This window comes from Eleginops maclovinus, chromosome 1 (assembly GCF_036324505.1).
Source record: "Eleginops maclovinus isolate JMC-PN-2008 ecotype Puerto Natales chromosome 1, JC_Emac_rtc_rv5, whole genome shotgun sequence".
NCBI classification, from domain to species: Eukaryota; Metazoa; Chordata; class Actinopteri; order Perciformes; family Eleginopidae; genus Eleginops; species Eleginops maclovinus.
This window is the reverse complement of record NC_086349.1, coordinates 13786329-13805940: the sequence shown is the minus strand read 5'-3', so window position 1 is coordinate 13805940 and position 19612 is coordinate 13786329. Positions and strand designations below refer to the sequence as shown.

The following is a 19612-nucleotide window of genomic DNA, read 5'->3' as shown; positions in this document are numbered from 1 at the left end:
AAGAAGGGCTTTCGTTGGTGTCAGAAAAACCCATGGTGAGGGGACTGACAGTGTAGTGCATCTTGGTGGCGCATCTGCTCGGACCTGAATAAAATCTGCGGTGGCTCTGATGTTTGACCGCAGAGCTTCTTTTTTTTATCCTCCCTCAGATGAGGTTTACTGCTACGCCTCAGTCACGTGGCTCCTCCTGGCTTCGCCTTCTGCGGCTCCTCAGCAGAGCCAGCGCTGTTGAGCCTGAGATGTGAGATGCAACTCAGAAGGACACGCTCATAGAGGCAAAGTTATGGCACGGTCATCCCCGGACAAACAGGTCCCGCAGCAATTTCTCTCTGCCAAAAAGTACTTTACCGGTGACGCGCACGCCTTTCTAGGACGCACAAACCCGGAGCGAGAAAACCAAAAATTACGCTTGAAATTAAACTAATTGAACATAGCGGCAGAAGCTGGTCGAGGACTGAAGGATATTTCAGGTATGCGCTTATTTGCATATTTAAGTCAATACATCAATCGTTTTGAATATAAGTTAACCGAAAAACGTTTTTATTCAAAATATATTGTAATCAATTGTCTTAATTGGTGAAATAGTTTTTTCACACCAAACTTTGCCCCGTGAGAAATCTAGCTTACATTACCCTACAAAATGTTACTCTCTCTGTCCCCAAAAGATTTTTTTATTTGAAAGCTTTTCACCCATTTTGAGATTGTCAGTGAGGTCTCTTAGACTTTTTATCTATTGGCCCCGGGTCCGATGACGCCCTCAGTGTGCATGAAGTTTTGCATCTGCTTGAAAAACTATTCTTACCTTCCAGGGCAACAGGCCTGCAAAGTGAAGATAACAACTAGCTCACAGCTACACACGGTAAGACCTCTCTTATTTCTCCCTACATTAATACGGGTTTGTGTATGCCTCCGAGACTAAACCAAAAGCCCTCAGATGAAAACCCTGCATTTACTACGTAATCTCATCATTCCTCACAACTCAATGCAGAAGCTAGGCTGGCCTCGTAGTTGTAAACTACAGGGGCTGAATTTGGGTTTATCTTGAGGGATAAAACATTCTGTCAAACACAAATATATAGAATAAATTGCTTGAGTTTTAATAACCAGAGTAACCACCTCTCAACTAATTAAATACACCTGTATGCATTAGATAAGTTCAGCTGAGCAAGAGATCTTGAGAGAGAAAATTGTTGTTTAGAAAACGTGAAAAATAATGCTGCAGAAGGACATGTATTATTTTACCCAATATTTCCCTGTGGTCTTATTGTGTGCTGTATGTAATGGATCTATTACAGTCAGCAGACTTGACTTATTCTTAGACTACACCTTTTTCACTCTTCACAATGCACAACTGAATATTTTTGCACATTTGGAGAGAAGAAGGATCATTATTTGTCAGCATTTTTGTACAATTTGCCTCATCATCAGATCATGGCCAACTTGACGCTCATCTCTGCCAATCTTACTATTGGCAGTTTTGCTTTATGCAATTCGGCCCAATGCATACCTGTGTTGATATTTAAGATCTTGTCTTAAGAGCAGGTAAAGATTGTAAACAGCCTAAAACAAAAGGAAGGATTCCGTTTGTTGTTCATCATTGTTTAAACCTAACTCAAAGGTATTCAAACAGATCAAGTTTATTAAAGTCATGCTGCAAATCAGGGGTGTCCAAACTATGGCCTGGTGGCCAAATGCCTTTTTGAATCGGCCCTCTGCAAATTCTAAAAGTATAATGGAATATGGCCCACAAATTAAACTTTTGCTTGTCTTATATTGTACTTCTCAAATATATATGTTAGCATATATTACACAGTATTCATGTGTTAATGAGCCCAATTTTTAAATAAATTCAGTCATTTAAAACATTTTCTAACAAATCTTAATTGATAAAGAAAACCCAATCACTTATTTCTATAACAAGCTTGAAATGTAACCTTCATATTTACTCTTATTATAAGCAATCTGAGGCTTCTGTTTTAAGGAATGAGCTGCCAACAAAATAAATGACACCCTAAAGAGAGATGGGATATAGGCTGTTTTTTCCGTAAAGCATTTTCAAGTATTGCGCATTATTCACCTACATTTGATTTGTTTTGCTAGCTTATAACTTAATTTATGAGGCAATATTCACCTTTATAAGTGGCCCAGCTCTCCGTATATTTTTCTGTATGTGGCCCTCGGTGAAAAAAGTTTGGACACCCCTGCTGTAAATAAACCGTAACAGGATTATTTACAGGACATGAGTTGAAAGCTTTTGACATGTTAAACCTATAAAAGCCATTTTGACCACTGAGCAAGAGTCGGCTGAGAGCAAAGAATAACTGGGTACCTTTTATACCCAGAGCCTGAGAAGCTATTACAATTTGGATCCACTCATTTGTTCCTGCAATGGTTCATGTTAAAACAAAGAAAAATCCTAAAGACCTGTCACCCCCTCTCACAAAAGTACATTTACCACCTTTGTGAAGCCATTTTAATGCAGACAATGTTATTATTAGTTTGGATCTAAACATCTCAACAATGGTTAGGTTGATTGCAATCCAATTTCAGACATTTTCTGTCCCAAAAAGATGAATTTTGATCCTGTAAAATCTTTCAGATGGATTGGCACTAATTGTAAGGATAGTGATAGTTTTTGTGTCTCTGATTTCAGGTTTCAGAAATGTGAGTGTGCACCCGCATCGATTCTAATGAATGTTTTTGTGTCATCTTACTTATTGTTTCAGGTGTAAAGCTAATCTTGATGCAGTCATAGTTATAATTGCCCTTCAACCAACCAGAATGCCATTTGGAGAACCGGATTTCTGAGTTTATTCTTCAGTCCCAGGGCCCTCAGGTGTCACACCAAACCAGCATTCACAGGTAACTCAACAAGCCCATTTAAAGAGAAAAGCTCTTATCATAAATCTATTTTTTGGGGGATAAATATTCTTCAAATTAAGTGAAAGGGCCAAAATGTATTTTAAAACATCGACACAGTTTTGCTGGCTTAGGAGTCAAAAGAAATAGCAAATAGTGAGACCCATTGAACTTTGTAAATAGTTGTTAGTCTGAAATGGATTTTGGATAATAGCAGACTTTGAACTCTCTATGCTGTGTCTGCTCCAGCATCCAGATTTGCTGGCCATTCTGTACAAAAATAGATCAATTTCTTTCACAGTGTAAAAGACGGGGGTAAAATCAACAAGCTGTGCAAAAATGCAATTTAAAGTTCAGCTAAAGCATGAGTTAAAATGCAAGTGGTTGTCTTCCAAATGTGCACAATGGTTGTTGTTAATTTCCTTGTTGATGGAACATTTGACGTTGTTGAGTTGCAGTATAGTGTGACACAGCAAAAGGTTCGTTTGAACAGAACCATCTGAGTATCTGTAGTTGGGAGCCTGGCAAGACACTTCCAAGATAAAAATATTCCGGTAAAGAAATGTTCTTTGTTTATCTTTTGATGAAGAAATACTCTTTTGTTCTGATATAACTGCTCATCAACAGATCATTGCGTCATCTAATCATCAAATCACCAGCTAAAATCATGCCTCGGTTGGCACAATGGTCAGGGCCAGTACTGGACATCTGCGAAAGATCATGTCTGCACAAGCACTAGTTACCCCTGCCGGTGGGCGAGGCGGTGGACTTTTTTTTTTATTAGACTGGGACAAACTTCTCGCCTTGTGTGATCTATTGAAATCACCCAGTCCTTTCATACTTGCTTCATAGTACATTACATATTCCTCCTTATAATTTCACATTATTCCACTGATCAATCAGTAACAGCAACAGTGAACCTGAAAGCTAGTAAAAATGGATGTTAACAGTGCTTTTAAAATACTTTAAAAATCAGCTTAGAAATGGTTTCCAGATTAGGAAATGCTCTCCACACATTTATTAGAGCTCACGGATGCAAATAATGTTTTTTTGGTGAGAAACAATGAATGTCAACATAATTCTTAAGAAAACTCCTCATGGCACATTTAAAACTGCTGTTTTCAGATTGATCAGTGAAGACTTCTCGACAAACTTGGACTTGTTAATCGTGCTTTTGGTAAGGGAAATGAAAAAAATCTGTTAATATGAATTTATTATGCTGTTTGTTGTTTAGGAGAAATACTTCATAACTCTATAACTGATAACTGGGCACATATTATTGTGAAAACTATTCACTGATAACCTTACTAAAGTCTAATATTAGACTTGAAGCTCAATAAAAAAATGGAAGAAGTGTGGTGGAAGTGTGCAGTAACACGCTGTTAATACCACGCTACAAAGCTCTGATCTCCAATCCCCCATCGCTCAAACCCTCAGACCTCCAGCACATTCACAAACATGCACTCAGGCACACTCTGATGACAACGTGTGTGCAGCCCATGGGGGAGAAATACTTTCCTCACAGTACACTGGCGCAATTCATTCCCCTTTTAATCCGTTCTGTGCTCTCTGCCTAATGTGGTCTCTGTTTCTTATACATGTCTTAGTTGGACTGGGTAAGTGATGCAGACAATAAAAGACTGGTGTTAAACAGAGGTTTATTATGCCCCCTCCTTTAACTTTGTTCAAGGTTTCTTTGCTCTCCAGCGTTTAAGGCTATGCAAGACATGTGACCTTTATTAATTCAGAGCTCATTAGCACTATATTACGTGGTCACTGAGAAAAGTACAGCAGAATAATAGCTTTTCTATCTTTGCATGGAAATAACACTGCCTGTTCATTGAATCAAAAAATATATAGCAGAACAGACCATCAGGAAGGATGTTGGACCCAAAGGCACTCAAAGAAGATGGCATTTCTAACTAAAAGCAATCATTTATTAAACAATGCTGATGAACTAAAACAGCTTAACACAAAACAGGGGGACCAGACAAGGGAAAACAAACAAAGAAAAACTGAATGTACAGACCAGGGAGGGAATGAGGAGCAAGGTCAGGAAACGCAGGCTGGACCTCGAGGGAAACAGGACAGGAACATAGATGACGAATGCTTGGGAAGACAGGTATATACAGTATACTTACAAGACTAATCACAGAGACAAGACTCAGCTGGAGAGGGCAGGGGAAACTAAAGGGCGGAAGGTGAACACAATCATAAAATCGCACAGGCTGGAAAACTGGAAAGTAAAACGAGACCAGACACAATTGGACCAAATATTATTATTCACAATAAAACAGGAAACAACATAACACCAGGATCATGTCATTGTGTAATCACCAAAAATCTGCACAGCAACAAGTATACTATAAAACCAGCCAATGTGCCTCAATACTCACCTGCAACATAGATCCTTTTGTGATGCTGTGAGTCAGTGCTGATGCTTCAGGAAGACATAACATAAATGTTTATATAGTATATAGAGTTTACCCTTTGCTTTTTTTACAACTCCAACCTTCCATGCAGCTCTAATTTTGACTTAATTCTAGTTCAAATCCTAAAATTGACCAGTATCAGACATTGTGATGAGTATTCGTTTCTCCATGTTTGACTTCCATGAATATACAATGTCATGTTTCTTTATCCATACTTGTTCAAAATATACAGACACAAGTCAAAGTCCTGGGAGGAGAATCCACTTGAAACATGTCCCAGGAAAGGGTCAAATTCAACATCATACGTTACTGCTCGGGTGCCAAGATAAACTGCAATAGAGCTGGCTCTCAACAACAGTCACTACTCAACCAACTCATAACAGAAGCACAGGTTCACTCTCCAAGTCTTAACCCAATGACACGTAGTTAAAGAATCATTCAATAATCAGTTCACTCAGTAATATATTATGAACATGTTTTCACCTCCATTGCCATGTGCGAGACTTGCATCTTTGCTGAATCTTTATCATCAGTACTACACAGGTTCTTCTGGTTATTCTGATCTGTAGCCTAACTTCAACTACCCAAACAAACGTGCTGTAACAGCATTGGATGAAAGGAGAAGTCATTACTGTAGATTCAATTCTTGTGTCCAGAATAGTTAAATCCAAAACCGCACTTACGCACCTTTGTGGTTTTAAAATGTTCAAAACTCAGTTACTAAAAGGAGGTGAGAGTCTTTTTAGGTTTTAATTTGCAGTTATCCAGATAACTTATTATCACAGCCTCCTGGAAAAGGCCTCCGGATTTTTAAGTTCATAAATTGAACATCACAAAGCTAACACATCATCAACTTTGAAGCAAACTTTAGCCCATCATTGTGAGGACACGCTTTTACATGCTGATTGGGAGCTTTGAGATAGAACTGATTAAGTATTTGCACACTGCTGAGTTATTGAGTCAAGGGCCGTAGCTGTAATATGAGCAAAAGAGGTGGAAAAGTAACCATGTTTAGCTGCACTGTAACTGTCCTGTTTCACAGCTCAGTGACTTAAGAAGTTAAAACAGCATTACTGTCTACTGTCTGTTCCCCTCACAGTTGTATTCTTCACCCTTACATAAAGGTACACAATTAATTTCAAATATCCTTTGTCCTTTTTTAATTGGCCAGAAAGATTTCTGACTTCTTGACGAAAGTTGTTTAAAGTAAACCACTTAAACAATAATAAAGACATCTTATTTGGAGAAATTCTGTGCCTAAACTGCTACACTGTGTGACTATGAATAGGATATGATATGTTTAATTGGTCATGTTATGCAGCCTAAATAATTCTGAAGTTAGTAATGTTTTCTTTATTTTTTGTCCTAGTGAAACCAAGGTAACCATGAACCTGTTTAAGAAGGATGCCATGACCACGAAGAAGGAGAAGGAAATAGATATCCAGTATGAGGATCCTCCAGATGGGGGTTGGGGCTGGATGGTGGTGCTGCATTGCTTCCTGGTATGTTCACCTCTGTTATTTATGATACCGTATCTCGAACATTTCTTAGCTCAATTTCGAAATGTTCTGAGACAATGATGGGTTTTCTTTTATCAACATACACCCAATGAGTAATTTCAGTGAAAAATGACATTATAACCAACTATTTAAAAATACTTCTCAATGTATATTTGTTCCATATCGTTTCCATATGTGTGTTCCACAGAATGAAGCCTGTAACAACAACCTTTTTTAAGCCTGAAATATAAATAATATTAAAAACATAAAATAAATATAAATACATTTACCTCACATGCAGTTTCTGCTAGCACTTATCTCACCTCTCTTGTGTGTGTGCAGGTAAATATCCTCGTAATGGGAACACTGAAGAGTTTTGGGATCTTCTTTGTGGCTTTCCAAGATGATTTTGGAGGCTCATCTGAGAGCATCAGCTGGATTGGTTCCATCATGTCCAGTTTGCGTCTGTCTGGAGGTTTGTATCTGAAAAAAGGCAACTCTGCCTGCTTACACAGCTTTTTGTTGATTTTATAGACTAGATATGAATAAAATGATATCGCTGATGTTTTTCCAATATAATTGTGTCCCTTCACTCCTTTATATTATCAACAGGTGTGAAAAAAGAGAAAACAATTATTTAACTTTGAAGCTACTTTTTCTCTGCATGTCTACAGGCAAAAAATGAAAAAAGTCTAGGATCTATGTCTTTGTGCTTCCTCTCTTGTATCCTCCGTAGCACCCCTTGCCTCTGTGGCCTGTGCCAAGCTAGGAACCAGGGCGACCTCCATCGCCGGGGCAGTGCTGGTTAGTGGAGGCTTCATCATGAGTATTTTCGCCAACAGCGTGGTGTACCTCTACATCAGCATGGGAGTGATAGTTGGTGAGTAGAAGTTTTGGACAAGGCTCAAAGCATCAAAGATTCAAACATGCAGTTTCATTAAAGACTCTGTAACAAGAATACTGAACAAAGGTCATCCTTTGCATGAAATCAATTCTAACCATCTAAATTCTTTTTTCTCTTATCTGCTCACATTGGTTTGAAGGACATATTATCTGATAATAATAATAATAATCTCCTTTTCTCCTCCTAGGAATTGGTTTTGCACTACTATACCAAGCCTTCTCTGTGGTCACAGCGATGTACTTCCGAAAGAGGTTAGCGACAGCTTATGCAATTGGGCGTTCTGGGATGGGTTTGACCTTTGCCCTTGCTCCCTTCACTCAGCTGCTCCTGGACAAGTATGCTTGGCAAGGTATGTAGGAATAATCTGTTAATAATTGGTGCACACTGTATGTGAGTATGTTTTCTGGTGTATTTCTTTTTTTTTGTAAGAAGAAATACTTGCAATGTAACCTTGCAAATATAAAGTAACATTTTGGGTCCTGACATCTCTTTGTCCCCCAAAGGCGCAATGCTGATTCTTGGCGGTCTCATGCTGAATCTGGTGGCTACTGGGATGCTTCTGCGACCAATCAATGTGAAGCCTTCCGTGTCCAGCCCTACCTCTTCTCCCATTCAAAAGAGCCCGGCTGTTTCGCTCAAGAGCTCCTCAGAGAAGGAATACACTAAGAGTTGTTTGAATGGCTCCTCTCACTTATCCAATGGCATCTCCAAAGCAGACTCAACCCCGTCCCCTCCTCCCCCTCACAGGGACACTGAGAACCCGGGGGTCCAGTGTACTCCGGGGCTTCCTGACCAGTCAGCAAACCCTGAACTGACCAGACTGGTCCTTAATGGTGTAAATGGCCGTGAGTCCAACAATGACTTGTGTCAGTGTAAGCCCACAACACCAGACAACTCAGCGGAGGTCAATGGCAGCATGAATGGGTCCACCATTGTTGGACTGACGTCGCATGCCAGCACACCGAGTGAGGTGGCCGTCACAAAAGCCAAAGTTTTGGACTTCTCCCTGCTGAAGGACCCATTTTTTTGTATCTATACTTGGTCCTTGGTCTTCAGCCAGCTGGCCTACTTCATCCCCTATTTCACCTATCTGCCAGAGCCAGAACCCTGGGCATCGGTGCCATGGATGCTTCCTTTATCATCTCTGTGGCAGGTGAGGCAAACATTGCACATAATGTTATACTATGTTTTTAAGATACACCTGGTACCTACTACACTAATTACAAGATTGTTGTTGTTAGAACCTGTGCTTTTCTTGATTTGCGTTCTTTAGGTCATCATTTCAACAAAGGTATGAAAAGATAAAAAATAAAATAGATTCAATTAATAAAGACAGAATATTACCAATACAAAACCGAATATCAAATAATAACTGACTGATCTGATGTGTCTCTAGCAGCCTGCTGTTGTTTTGAGAATATTTAATAACGTTCAACACAGTGAACAACCGTCAACAGAACAATCCTTGTTTTCATGAGCTGAAGAAGCTTTTGGTACTATAAATATATCATAAATCAATGCGGACTGATTTACTGGTTACAAAACCAATGCAAGACACTACTTAACTGTGCAGGTCAATGCATGCTTGCGTGCAATCCCATCTTTAATCAAAAAGCACTACACTCCTGCCAACAGGTAATAATTAAGTAACCTGAGCTTCAACACCATTTTCCACCCTTCACCTCACTGCCGGCTCAGCAAGTTGAGTGTGTTGAAAACGTATTGGTGGTCACATATGAATTACACTTATGTACAGCACGTGTTGGTGGATTTCATCAATGAAACAGTTTTCATGACAAACTGTGTTGTAGTAGTTTTTAGCTTCTGTATTTAGTCTGCATGGGACTGTGTCTGAAATACAGCCGGATTGAGGCTCTTTATAAATCATCCCACTCCTGGTTGAATAGACAGTAGATTGCAGCCGTTCATCTTTCAATGTGGCTCAGCAGGAATTTCACAGCCACTGTGCAGAGGGATGTTCAGGTTCTTTGGTTTTAAAAGCGATACAAAAAAGTCCTCAGTCTCCTTCTAGGCATTAATTATTTGTGAGCTGCTCAGACTCTGCAGTCTTATGTAATGAATGTGCTTATATAAAAGCTGAACTTTGGACCAGTGACCAGGGTGGGTGGGTTCAGCAGTATGCCATCGATGAGGCCACTCCTTATGAACAAATACAGCATTAACATTTTGACCACCATGTAATTCTGTAAGAGTGCCTCTTCAGACTTTGTGAATAATTGAAATGCACCAGATGGGGTTGTGCGTTTATGAGTTACATGCTTCTGTTTTGAAATCTATGCTTTAGCATTCAGTCATCTGAAAACGGAGACAGTAGGAGAAAGGTGTCTTTAAGATACAAAAGAAGAATGACAGCTAAATTGTAACATCAGTTATCACTTGAATGGTTTGTTTGTTTTTTTGTCAGCATTGATGGCAGCAGCAGCTGGATACCACCACTGCTGGATGAAAGTGTGGGAACTTTAAGTAATATGAAAAACCTACAGAAACACAGCTAGAACGAAACATTTATGGATTTAGACAAAACTGCGGTAGATACGTGCCAAAAAACCCCACCATATAAAAAAAACACAGGATTCACTGAAGCTAACTGGAAATATGCATGATGGGCTTTTGAACCAATCTCTACAATGTTGGAGATGTAACAAAAGCAAAGGATAAAGTTGTCTACATTTTCCCTGATAGTCTGTGGCATTACTTCAGAGCTCCATGCCAGCGAGCAGCAAGACTGACAGATTATTTTGGCTCGGACATGTTTGTTCTGTCATATTCTCTGGTCATGTGCACAGAAAGAGAGCTGGAGTTAGAGAGACAGGGTGCTACCCACACCACAAAGCCACCATCCAAGTGCCCCGCTGTCCCTCTTTCCCCGACCCAGCGCTTGTCATAGAGGCCCATTGACTCGGCTGAGGGAGGGAGGCCACTATCGTCCGGGGTTCTCTCTTCGTCAACCCTCTGCCACCAACACTGGCGCTACCCCGAGTTGCTAAGCAACTGCAAGCCGAGTGAAGTTGTTGGCGTTGTGACAAAGAGAGGCTCCCAATGTTGTTTGAGTCCAGTTCTAAAGTGGCTGATACTTTGCAGAGTGGCACTGAGGCAGCAATACGTGCAAAAGAGGAGGTAAGACAAGCCAACTGCCACCTCAGAGAAGCTGGGAAAACCAACATGCCTTTTATAACACTTTGCCTTATTCTAGTGACAGAATGTCCCTCTTTGAAGCAAAGGGAAAGGCAACTCTCCAAGCCTTACAACCCCCTGTTGTCTGTTAATGCCGAAAAGCATGCACAAAGTGTACACCTCTATACCTGTCAGCACTACGGACAGAATTAATAAGGTCCCTGATGCAGTAAGCCAAATGTGCTACTTGGGGAGGCCAAATTTAAACTGCAGTGTACCAGTTTTTTTTTTTACAAGAACAGCTGCAGCACTGAACTAACCTGCTGAGGCTAAAACACACAAACAAACTCACAACTTGTCTGTATGCAAGCAGGGGACACTCCAGGACACTGTCTTGGGTCGATAGAAGAGGACACATAAACACAGCACAGCTGCCTCATGTCATCTTTCTAACCTTGGAGCACAGAAACGCTCTGGCCTGTTATGTAAGAAAAAGCTGGGGCTCTCACTGACGAGGCATTTCATTGTTTATTCATCTGAACTTCCTTTTGAAGACTTGAAGAGCGAAGATAAGGCGGACCCTCATTCATGATATTCATCTTTTGATTAATGCAGATTAATGTAACCTTCATTCACAATTAAACAGGATGTGAAGTTGTGGTGCAGAGGCTGAGCAAAGGATGGGTAATTCTGATCTGCATAGAACCAGTCTGTGTCATTGATCAATGGCTCAGTGCTCCTGCTTGTAGCTATTCCTGCGGCGGTCAATACACTACTGCAGTTTCCCCTGGCTATCCCGTTCCAGTTGACCTCAGCAGAGAACGGCACATATCTGCCCAGTCATCATACCCTACTGGAGCATACAATCGATCAGATGGGACGGAATGCATAATGAGTAGTTTGCCTGGGTGTTGCCAGTGTACTACAGATGTTAACAGAGATACGTTGCCACCCACCGCTTATGGGAACATTCTCGAGGACAACAACTGATACTTGAAATCGATGTTACATTTGTTGTTAATGCAAACCTGTGTTTGCTGCAGACCATTATTCTTCCCCCACACACACACACACACACACACACACACACACACACACACACACACACACACACACACACACACACACACACACACACACACACACACACACACACACACACACACACACACACACACACATCTGCATATGATTTGAGGGGAGCCGATGGTGTGGCAGGTGAATGGGTATGATTGGAGATTATGTGTAACTTTAATGACGGGTTCACCCAGATTATTAAAACTGTGGAGGGAATGGATATGTTTGCTAAATGTTATGGTGTCACAGAGATTTGAGATATTGCAGGCCTGACTGAACAATATGCATTGATAGATCCCATTAATATGTTTTTATTCTTGCAGCCATACCTTAAAAAAGTATCTTGCATTACAATAGTATATTATACTCCTACCTGGATGGTCTGCACTGGATCTGTTTTCTAAATGGTAAATAGGAACCTTCCTGGGTATGAAGACGTTTTTATCTTAAGGTGAAAAGAGCAGCGATGCTCTTGTCTTTTAGTTTCCATTAAAGACTCCATTACCAAAGAGCAGCTTCTTGTCACTGCCTGAATATTTTATTGCTAGCATTCCCCTGCCTGCCGCTCTTCTTTAACTCCTTTCTTAAAGAAACAGTTAGTTCCTTTACTTTAATCAAACATGATAATCCACTCGATATCAGTAACGCTTTTGCATTCATATTATTTCTGGTTGAATGCATAAAAAACAGTAAGGTATACTATACAGCTTAATAAAATAGCAATTTACTAAAATCTCCTTTTTGCTTGCCTTTCATTTTTAGCCTTTTTTTCCTCACCTCCCAGAGTAAGATAAGATAAGATAAGATGTACATTGAATTTAACAAGTCTGCCCTGTCTTCCTCCATTATAGGTATCACAGAGACAATCGCACAGCTGGCTTCGGGCTGGGTGACAGACAGGAACCTGCTCCATAAATACCACTACCACAAGGCCTACCTTATCCTCTGTGGCCTAGTCAATCTTCTCTCCCCACTGGCAACCTCCTACATCCTGCTGATGGTGTACGCAATCTTCTTCGCCATCTTCTGTGGTGGATACATGGCTTTGCTGCTGCCTGTTCTAGTAAGGAAAAACCCCTCTCTGAACATGGCTATGCATTTTTAACATCTCAGACAAATGAACCTCTATCACTAGTACAGTAGGGTTTAGATGTTCAGTAATGCTTTACTTCACAGGTAACTTTAAATTCACAGTTAAGCTTTTAGGTTGGAAATAGTGGACTCATTTGTTGCTTATTGTAAATAAGTAAGAATAAGTTAGAAATGGAGACAGCCCTCAATTGTTACATCCCTTGTATAGTCCTTTGTTATAAATCCCCAAATTTGAAATGCATAATTTCCAGTAATGAACCAAGATTGATAGCCGGTTGAGACCACTGTTGTTTTGTTGTTGCGGGTTATTGTTACGGGTCTAAGACACAAACAGTAGCAACAACTCACTTTGCGCTGACTTATTTGAAAGAACCTCCAAACTGTGTGCACCTCTCCTCACACTTCTGCTCCGTCAACCCAGTTAGACCAAAATACTAGATTAGGTGGTGTTTTGAGCTACACCAACATGCAAAACTGACAATGCTAAAATACTATTGCTAAGTACAAGTACAAATTCTTTTAATATATTCAAACTAAGCCAGTCAACACCAGTTTATTGCTGATCATAACAATTCAGATATGGCCTGGGTCACAGCCAAGGAGCAATGCATACCAATAACGTCAGCTGCTGAAAAAGGGCGAAAAAGGTCATTGAGGGGTATCAGAGTATTTGCTTTAGGGCTTTGTACCATAAGAACTTTGCTTCATGTCATTATTGTGTCACTCACAGAAAGGGAAATGTATCCATGAATCAGACCGTTGGATAGGTGTTCCAACTGGTGTCAAGTGTAGAGCAACATATTATGTCAGCACGTATTCAGTATCGTTGGGTCATAAAACACCTGTGAACAAAAACATGAGGATGTGCAATGGGTTGTGTGATTTCACTTGGCGACTGCCCATCTCAAAACATGCCTCCGAAACTTATGGTTGATTTTTTTTACTGACTGTGAATGGAGGATTCAGCCAAACCAGTTTTTGCTTTTTCCAGATTAACATCTCTTTACAAGAACAACAATTGTATGCCTGCCACTCCTAAAACATAATTGAATCTCACCTCTTTAGACTCGACAGATTAGGACTTTTTTAATTATCTCAGTGAGCTTTTAATTTGGATGATGTTGACAGGCACCTGCCTTAGAGGTACAACCTACGACCTGTAATTCACATGCACATAAAAGGATAACCGAAACACTCAAACACAGGCCAGGAAAATGCTGCCACTCCCAAAGTGGTTAAATGACTCATAAGCATGTTATGTTATGAGTCTGTAAGAAAATAATTCCTTTATCTTTGTAATTTAGTCAAGAGATATACTAAGGATTTGGCCAATGTATAATAGTGAAGGATTTACATTAGGAGAATAGCAAATAGTACTCTAAACATGTTTAACCTACCAACTTGTCATTATTCTCCCATCTGAACATATTATATAATTCAGACAGCATGTCTATACCAGTTGTATCTCCCAAATGTTCGGGTACATTGTCGTAAAACTAAGTAACACCAACTTTGAGGTTAAGCAAAACACACACTAATACACTCCTAGTTTTAAAGTGTTCGTCCCTGGTATTTGTTTTTGTAATTCTTAAATGCAGCACCATTTTTTATAAGTAATCAATCCTGTCGATTATTCATCAAAAGCCTCAGCTTGAATGTGTTGTTTTTGTTGTGGTTTGCAGGTAGATCTTGTTGGGTCGGACAAACTCAACAACTCCATGGGCTTCTCCATGTTCTTTGTTGGCCTTGGTTGCCTCACAGGACCTCCTTTGGCAGGTGAGAAAATAACTACATGGAAAACCTTCTGTCAGATGTGCTTACCCACTTTCACACATGCACACAATAACAAACACGTACATATGCACTGCACATGTATTGGATTGTAACCATGATGTCATTTTTCGGAGTGAGTGATCAGTAAAGGTGTAGATAAGCCTTTCATTATGAACACATATAATTTTTAGGGGGTAGTTGTGTAAAATATTTTCATGGGGCCCTGAATTCCTTACCGTGTGTGTCTGTGTGTAGGCAGTCACTATGGGGTGTGACAACTCAGACACCAGAGAAAAATGACCTATAGTTGGTGCAGCCATCAATGCAGCCTGGGACTATGTGGTTGCTTTGACAGAAATGCCTTCAGAGTCGAGTCAAATTTCATCTTGCCTAGGAGTCAGTCAAAGAACAAGAATAACTGCGTTGTGTCCATGGCTGGGTTTGAGCCACTTTGTTTAAGTGATGGCAGATTGCGCTTGTTAGTCTAGGAGAGCTGTTTCTAATCTGGAGTCAGGTTGTCGTTACACCATGTTGTGGCAGATTCCTTTTAACAAACTACGCTTTTTCTAAGTCCGAAAAAAAAACAAATGCCAATCATCTGTGTAACACATGAAATGGTGTGTATATAGACCGCTCATTCTTGCAGAGGACTTGAACAGCATCTTTCATCATGATAATCTTGTATTTTCACCCACATTTCTTTTCTGAGAATATGTGAGGTATTTTTAATAAAGAAAACATGTTTTGTGCCCTTGGGTATTGTTTGGCCCCAGTTAAACCGTGGGGTTCCATTGAACCTATTGACATGGCCCCTTCTCACTGTGTTAGGCAATCCTCCAAGAGAAGCTTATGGATTTCTGGGTTGAAAATGTGACTTATGACCCCCTTTACGGAAATAGCATGTGGTTCTGTTTACCATCCCTGTGGTTCGTAAAGTAAGATCAATTAGGCAAACTACGGTCCCTCCTCCAGGTCACAGGTTGTGACAACATTGCTTTTGTTATAACCACCTCTTCAGGATGGCTAAATGTCTGTCAACTATAAAAAGAAATGCAGCTTTGGTGTGGCCATAACTTCCTTTTATATGGTGTCACTTTTCTGAAGTAAAATGTCAAGAGACAAAAGAGAGAGGAACACAGAAACCTTTGTGTCAGCTGCAGTATACTTTACACTGAAGTCACGCATGCTATCAAGGTGAGACCTGCCCTTTCTGTAATATAAACAAATGAAGTGTGTCGAAGTTCGTGTCAACTTCAAAACATAGAAACATAACTTTGAAAATATTAACTATCCATTAACGCAAACATATACAACTGGAATTCAATTGCATAATATTTGACAATAAAAAGTGCTCTTTAAAAATATTTTTTGGGGTTGTTATGTTTGCAAATGCTCAGTGTCATAATCAATAAATCGCCAGACTCTTAAACGTCCTGCTTGTGTCTTGCAGGCTTCCTGTACGACTACACTCAGACTTACGACTGTTCTTTCTACCTGGCTGGGCTTTGCTATCTGCTCTCCTCCGTCTCCCTGTTCCTGGAGCCTCTTGCTCAGCGCTGGAAGGCCAGAAACAAAGTGACCCGGACCACAACAGTGGAAAGCAGCTGTAAGACCAACGGCTGCTTCACCCCCGACCCCCTGCAGAACGGCGTTGTGTAGGAATGAATCCAGGGAAGGCCTGCAATCTTGAACCAGCATGCTCATAACTTGCCGTGGGCTCGCATACCTTGGACTTTGGTCTCCAGCTTAAAGTCGGGACCCAAGGGACCCTTATTTCAGCAGCAGTGTAACGGGCCGAGAAGACCACATGCACCACACACCATGTCTGAGAACATGCAATAGTCAGGATGATGAACTTTCTAAAGAGCCAAAATGTGTTTTTTGCTAAAATATTTTACCCCTTATTCATGTTCTTATAAGAGGCATATGCATCCAAACTAAAGATAATCCCATATATATATATATATATATATTCTCCAGCACAACTCATTAGTTACTTTGCAACAATAACTTTTCTAAACACAACACATCTTTTCAAATACAAAATAAAACAAAAAACGTTTTTCACTTTGCAGTATCTTTGCATTGCATTGTATATTGCTGGAAACTAAGCTATGCTTGAAATCATGTTATCCACAATCCTCCTCTATTGTCTGTGATGGCATCCATGAACAAATACTCATTTATTTTCTACAAACCTTCACTCACTGGCACGCACTTTTCAATATGCTTCAATAAATGTCCTTCTTCTCACTGCCAGACGGTTATAGGTGGAGTCGGCAATTCTGGAAAAAGGTGGTTGATATTTGAAGTCAACAAAAAACAACCCCTCCTTCCCCCGCCTTTCACACACTGTATTACCCCATGTTGCTGATTAGCAGTGTTCTATGGCCATTAATCTTTCTCATTTACAGAGCCAGGGCTGTTTATGTTTTTTTCATTAAACATGACTGACAGCTAGTCTGCCTTGAGCATTAATTTACCAAATTTGAAAAAGAGTGTATTGTACGAGAATCTCTGAATGCATCTTTAAGATATTTGGCATTCATTTAATTGCAGCCTACTTTTTGGACACAAAATGTAACCTGCTCTTTAAAGCCAAAAAGGAGCAACTGCTTTAGTCATTTAATCTCTTGCACCAACAAGTGTGTTGTGAGCACAGGGGTATGGCATGTGCTACTATTTAGAGGTATAATCATATTCTTGTATTTATGTCTTTATTATTCATATTATAGACGCTTCTCTCGTCCTTTAATTATTGCAGCATGTTGGACAAACTATTCAAACTTCAAAATCTTTTACTTTCATCTCTTACTGTTCAACGGACACCTGAAGGTAACTCATTTGTAATTAAAACTGACATAATTCGTATCAATGCTCACATACTATCCACATAGTGAACATGTAGCATTTTACAGGTGACACTTCAACTTTCCTTTTCCACACGACAGTTCAGCTGCTTCGCTTTCACTTCAGCTGCCTTCATCTTTTACTCTTCAGCTGATAGTGTAACCACATTAATCAGTTGAATAAAAATTGCTGCCAACAGGGAACAAAATGGGAAATTTTAATTGCTTTCAGTCCCAACAGTGATTTCAGCTTCCTATCTAAAACGTACACTGATGTCCCCTCTGCTCCTTCGAATGCTTACACTTGAGATGACAGTTCAACCCTTTCGATCACTTTTTAATCCATCTACAGTTTGTACTTTTTTATTATCTCAAACTCAGTAGTAACATTTTTAAATAATTAGAAATACTACAAACCAGCCTTTGCCTCTTTCTCTTTGTGGGACAATAATGATTTATTTGAATGGTTTTTCGAATCCATTGACACTTCACATCATGCTTTACCTCCATATAACGAAACGGTCACGTCTAGCTCATCTTTTGTGAGCGGTTCTATGCAAGTGCACACAGAGTTCTTTCATTGACAGCTCACTCGCACATCATCTGAACGTAGCACATACACTGTTAGGAGAGATGTGTTTGCCTGAGATTTAGGAATGCTTCCTACATATGTTGATCACAGTTGTATTGCTGTGTAGCAGGGTCTTCTGTGTCATTGTTTTTGTCTGTAAATCACTGAAAAACTATGTTATAAAGGCATTTCTCACATATTGCCCATATAAACTGGACTGGTTTTAAACTGTTGCCCAGCCTTAACAGTGCCTGCAGGCAGCCAATGAATGGAAATGCAATGTATAATTATATTTTGTTTATATATGGTAGTTTGATCTTTTTTTATGAAGGGTTATCTGTGTTTTCTGATGAATTCTTTGTTTTGTACCACTGTTTGCCTTACAAGGTACAGTATTGTATCTTTACTAACCTTCCTGTGATGTCAGCCAAAGACACATTAGAGACCTACCTACAACTTGAAATGTAGTACAAGTACAATTAGATTGTACTTTTTTATGAGTATAGACCACCATGACCATCTTAGTTCATTACTTTGAAGTCTTAACTGAGGGCCCAGCAGGCAGTGATAGAGATGGGTTTTGTAATGCTGCCCTCTCGTGGCGGAGGAAAACCTCTACTCAAAGAATGCTGCCTCAATTAGTACCACATTATTCCCCCTCATCTCACTTTCACAATACTGAGCAAGGCTCTTTGTATTGTTTCAATAACGACAGTCATGCACAAAAGCTGTTTTGGCTCACGAGTTGCATTCACCATCTGTACGCATGTGTGAACGAGGGCCCCTGAAGTAAATATTTTATGCAATGTTTTAGAACAATTTAAAATTAGATATCGGTTTGGAACTATAGGAATGCAGTATACTTGCTTCTGTGTATTTTAAGAGTTAATGTCTTGGTCCCCTTTGGTGTTGTCTGAAACTTGATGGAGTTATCTTTGTTTTTGTTGCAGCAAATGCATTTATGGGAAATTATTGTTTTGTCACTACTCTGGCTCCTGGGTTGGTGAACTGATATTTTAGAACATATGTTTAATCAATCATAGATATCCTGTTCCAAGTCCTTAGAGTCCATTTTGTAACAGAGCGCAATAAACTGATATGTTACTCAAGTCTGTTCTTGTTTGATTCAGATTATAAATGAACTGATGCCACACTCACTGCTATCTATCTAGACTGGAAGGAAAACACTCACACATGGCAAATATATTTAACATGTTTTATTGACACTTTGAACATACAGAAGTGAACAAATACAATTATTCATCTAAATGATAACATTCACTTTAGTCTTGGGCTTAAAGAAGACCCAACAAATGATTTCACTTTGGTAAATGTGTGTTTATATGTTGATAAAAGCAAACACTTACAGTAGTTGTCACCCGGTGGTGTGTTCATCGGCGGCCCTGAAACAGAGTGATGCA

At 39.8% G+C, this 19612-nt stretch overlaps 1 protein-coding gene across 1 annotated transcript; it reads left to right on the top strand.

Annotated features, from left to right (window-relative positions):
* The first annotated feature begins 241 nt into the window (after positions 1-241).
* slc16a4 (solute carrier family 16 member 4) lies at positions 242-19300 on the top strand. The gene is given in 12 exon segments (XM_063886417.1): positions 242-470; positions 810-859; positions 2727-2862; positions 6661-6793; positions 7133-7265; positions 7527-7670; positions 7882-8043; positions 8198-8773; positions 8776-8847; positions 12758-12969; positions 14681-14774; positions 16222-19300. Coding segments are annotated over 9 exon segments (1719 nt in total). The 5' UTR covers positions 242-470; positions 810-859; positions 2727-2862; positions 6661-6676; the 3' UTR covers positions 16431-19300.
* The last annotated feature ends 312 nt before the right edge of the window (positions 19301-19612 follow it).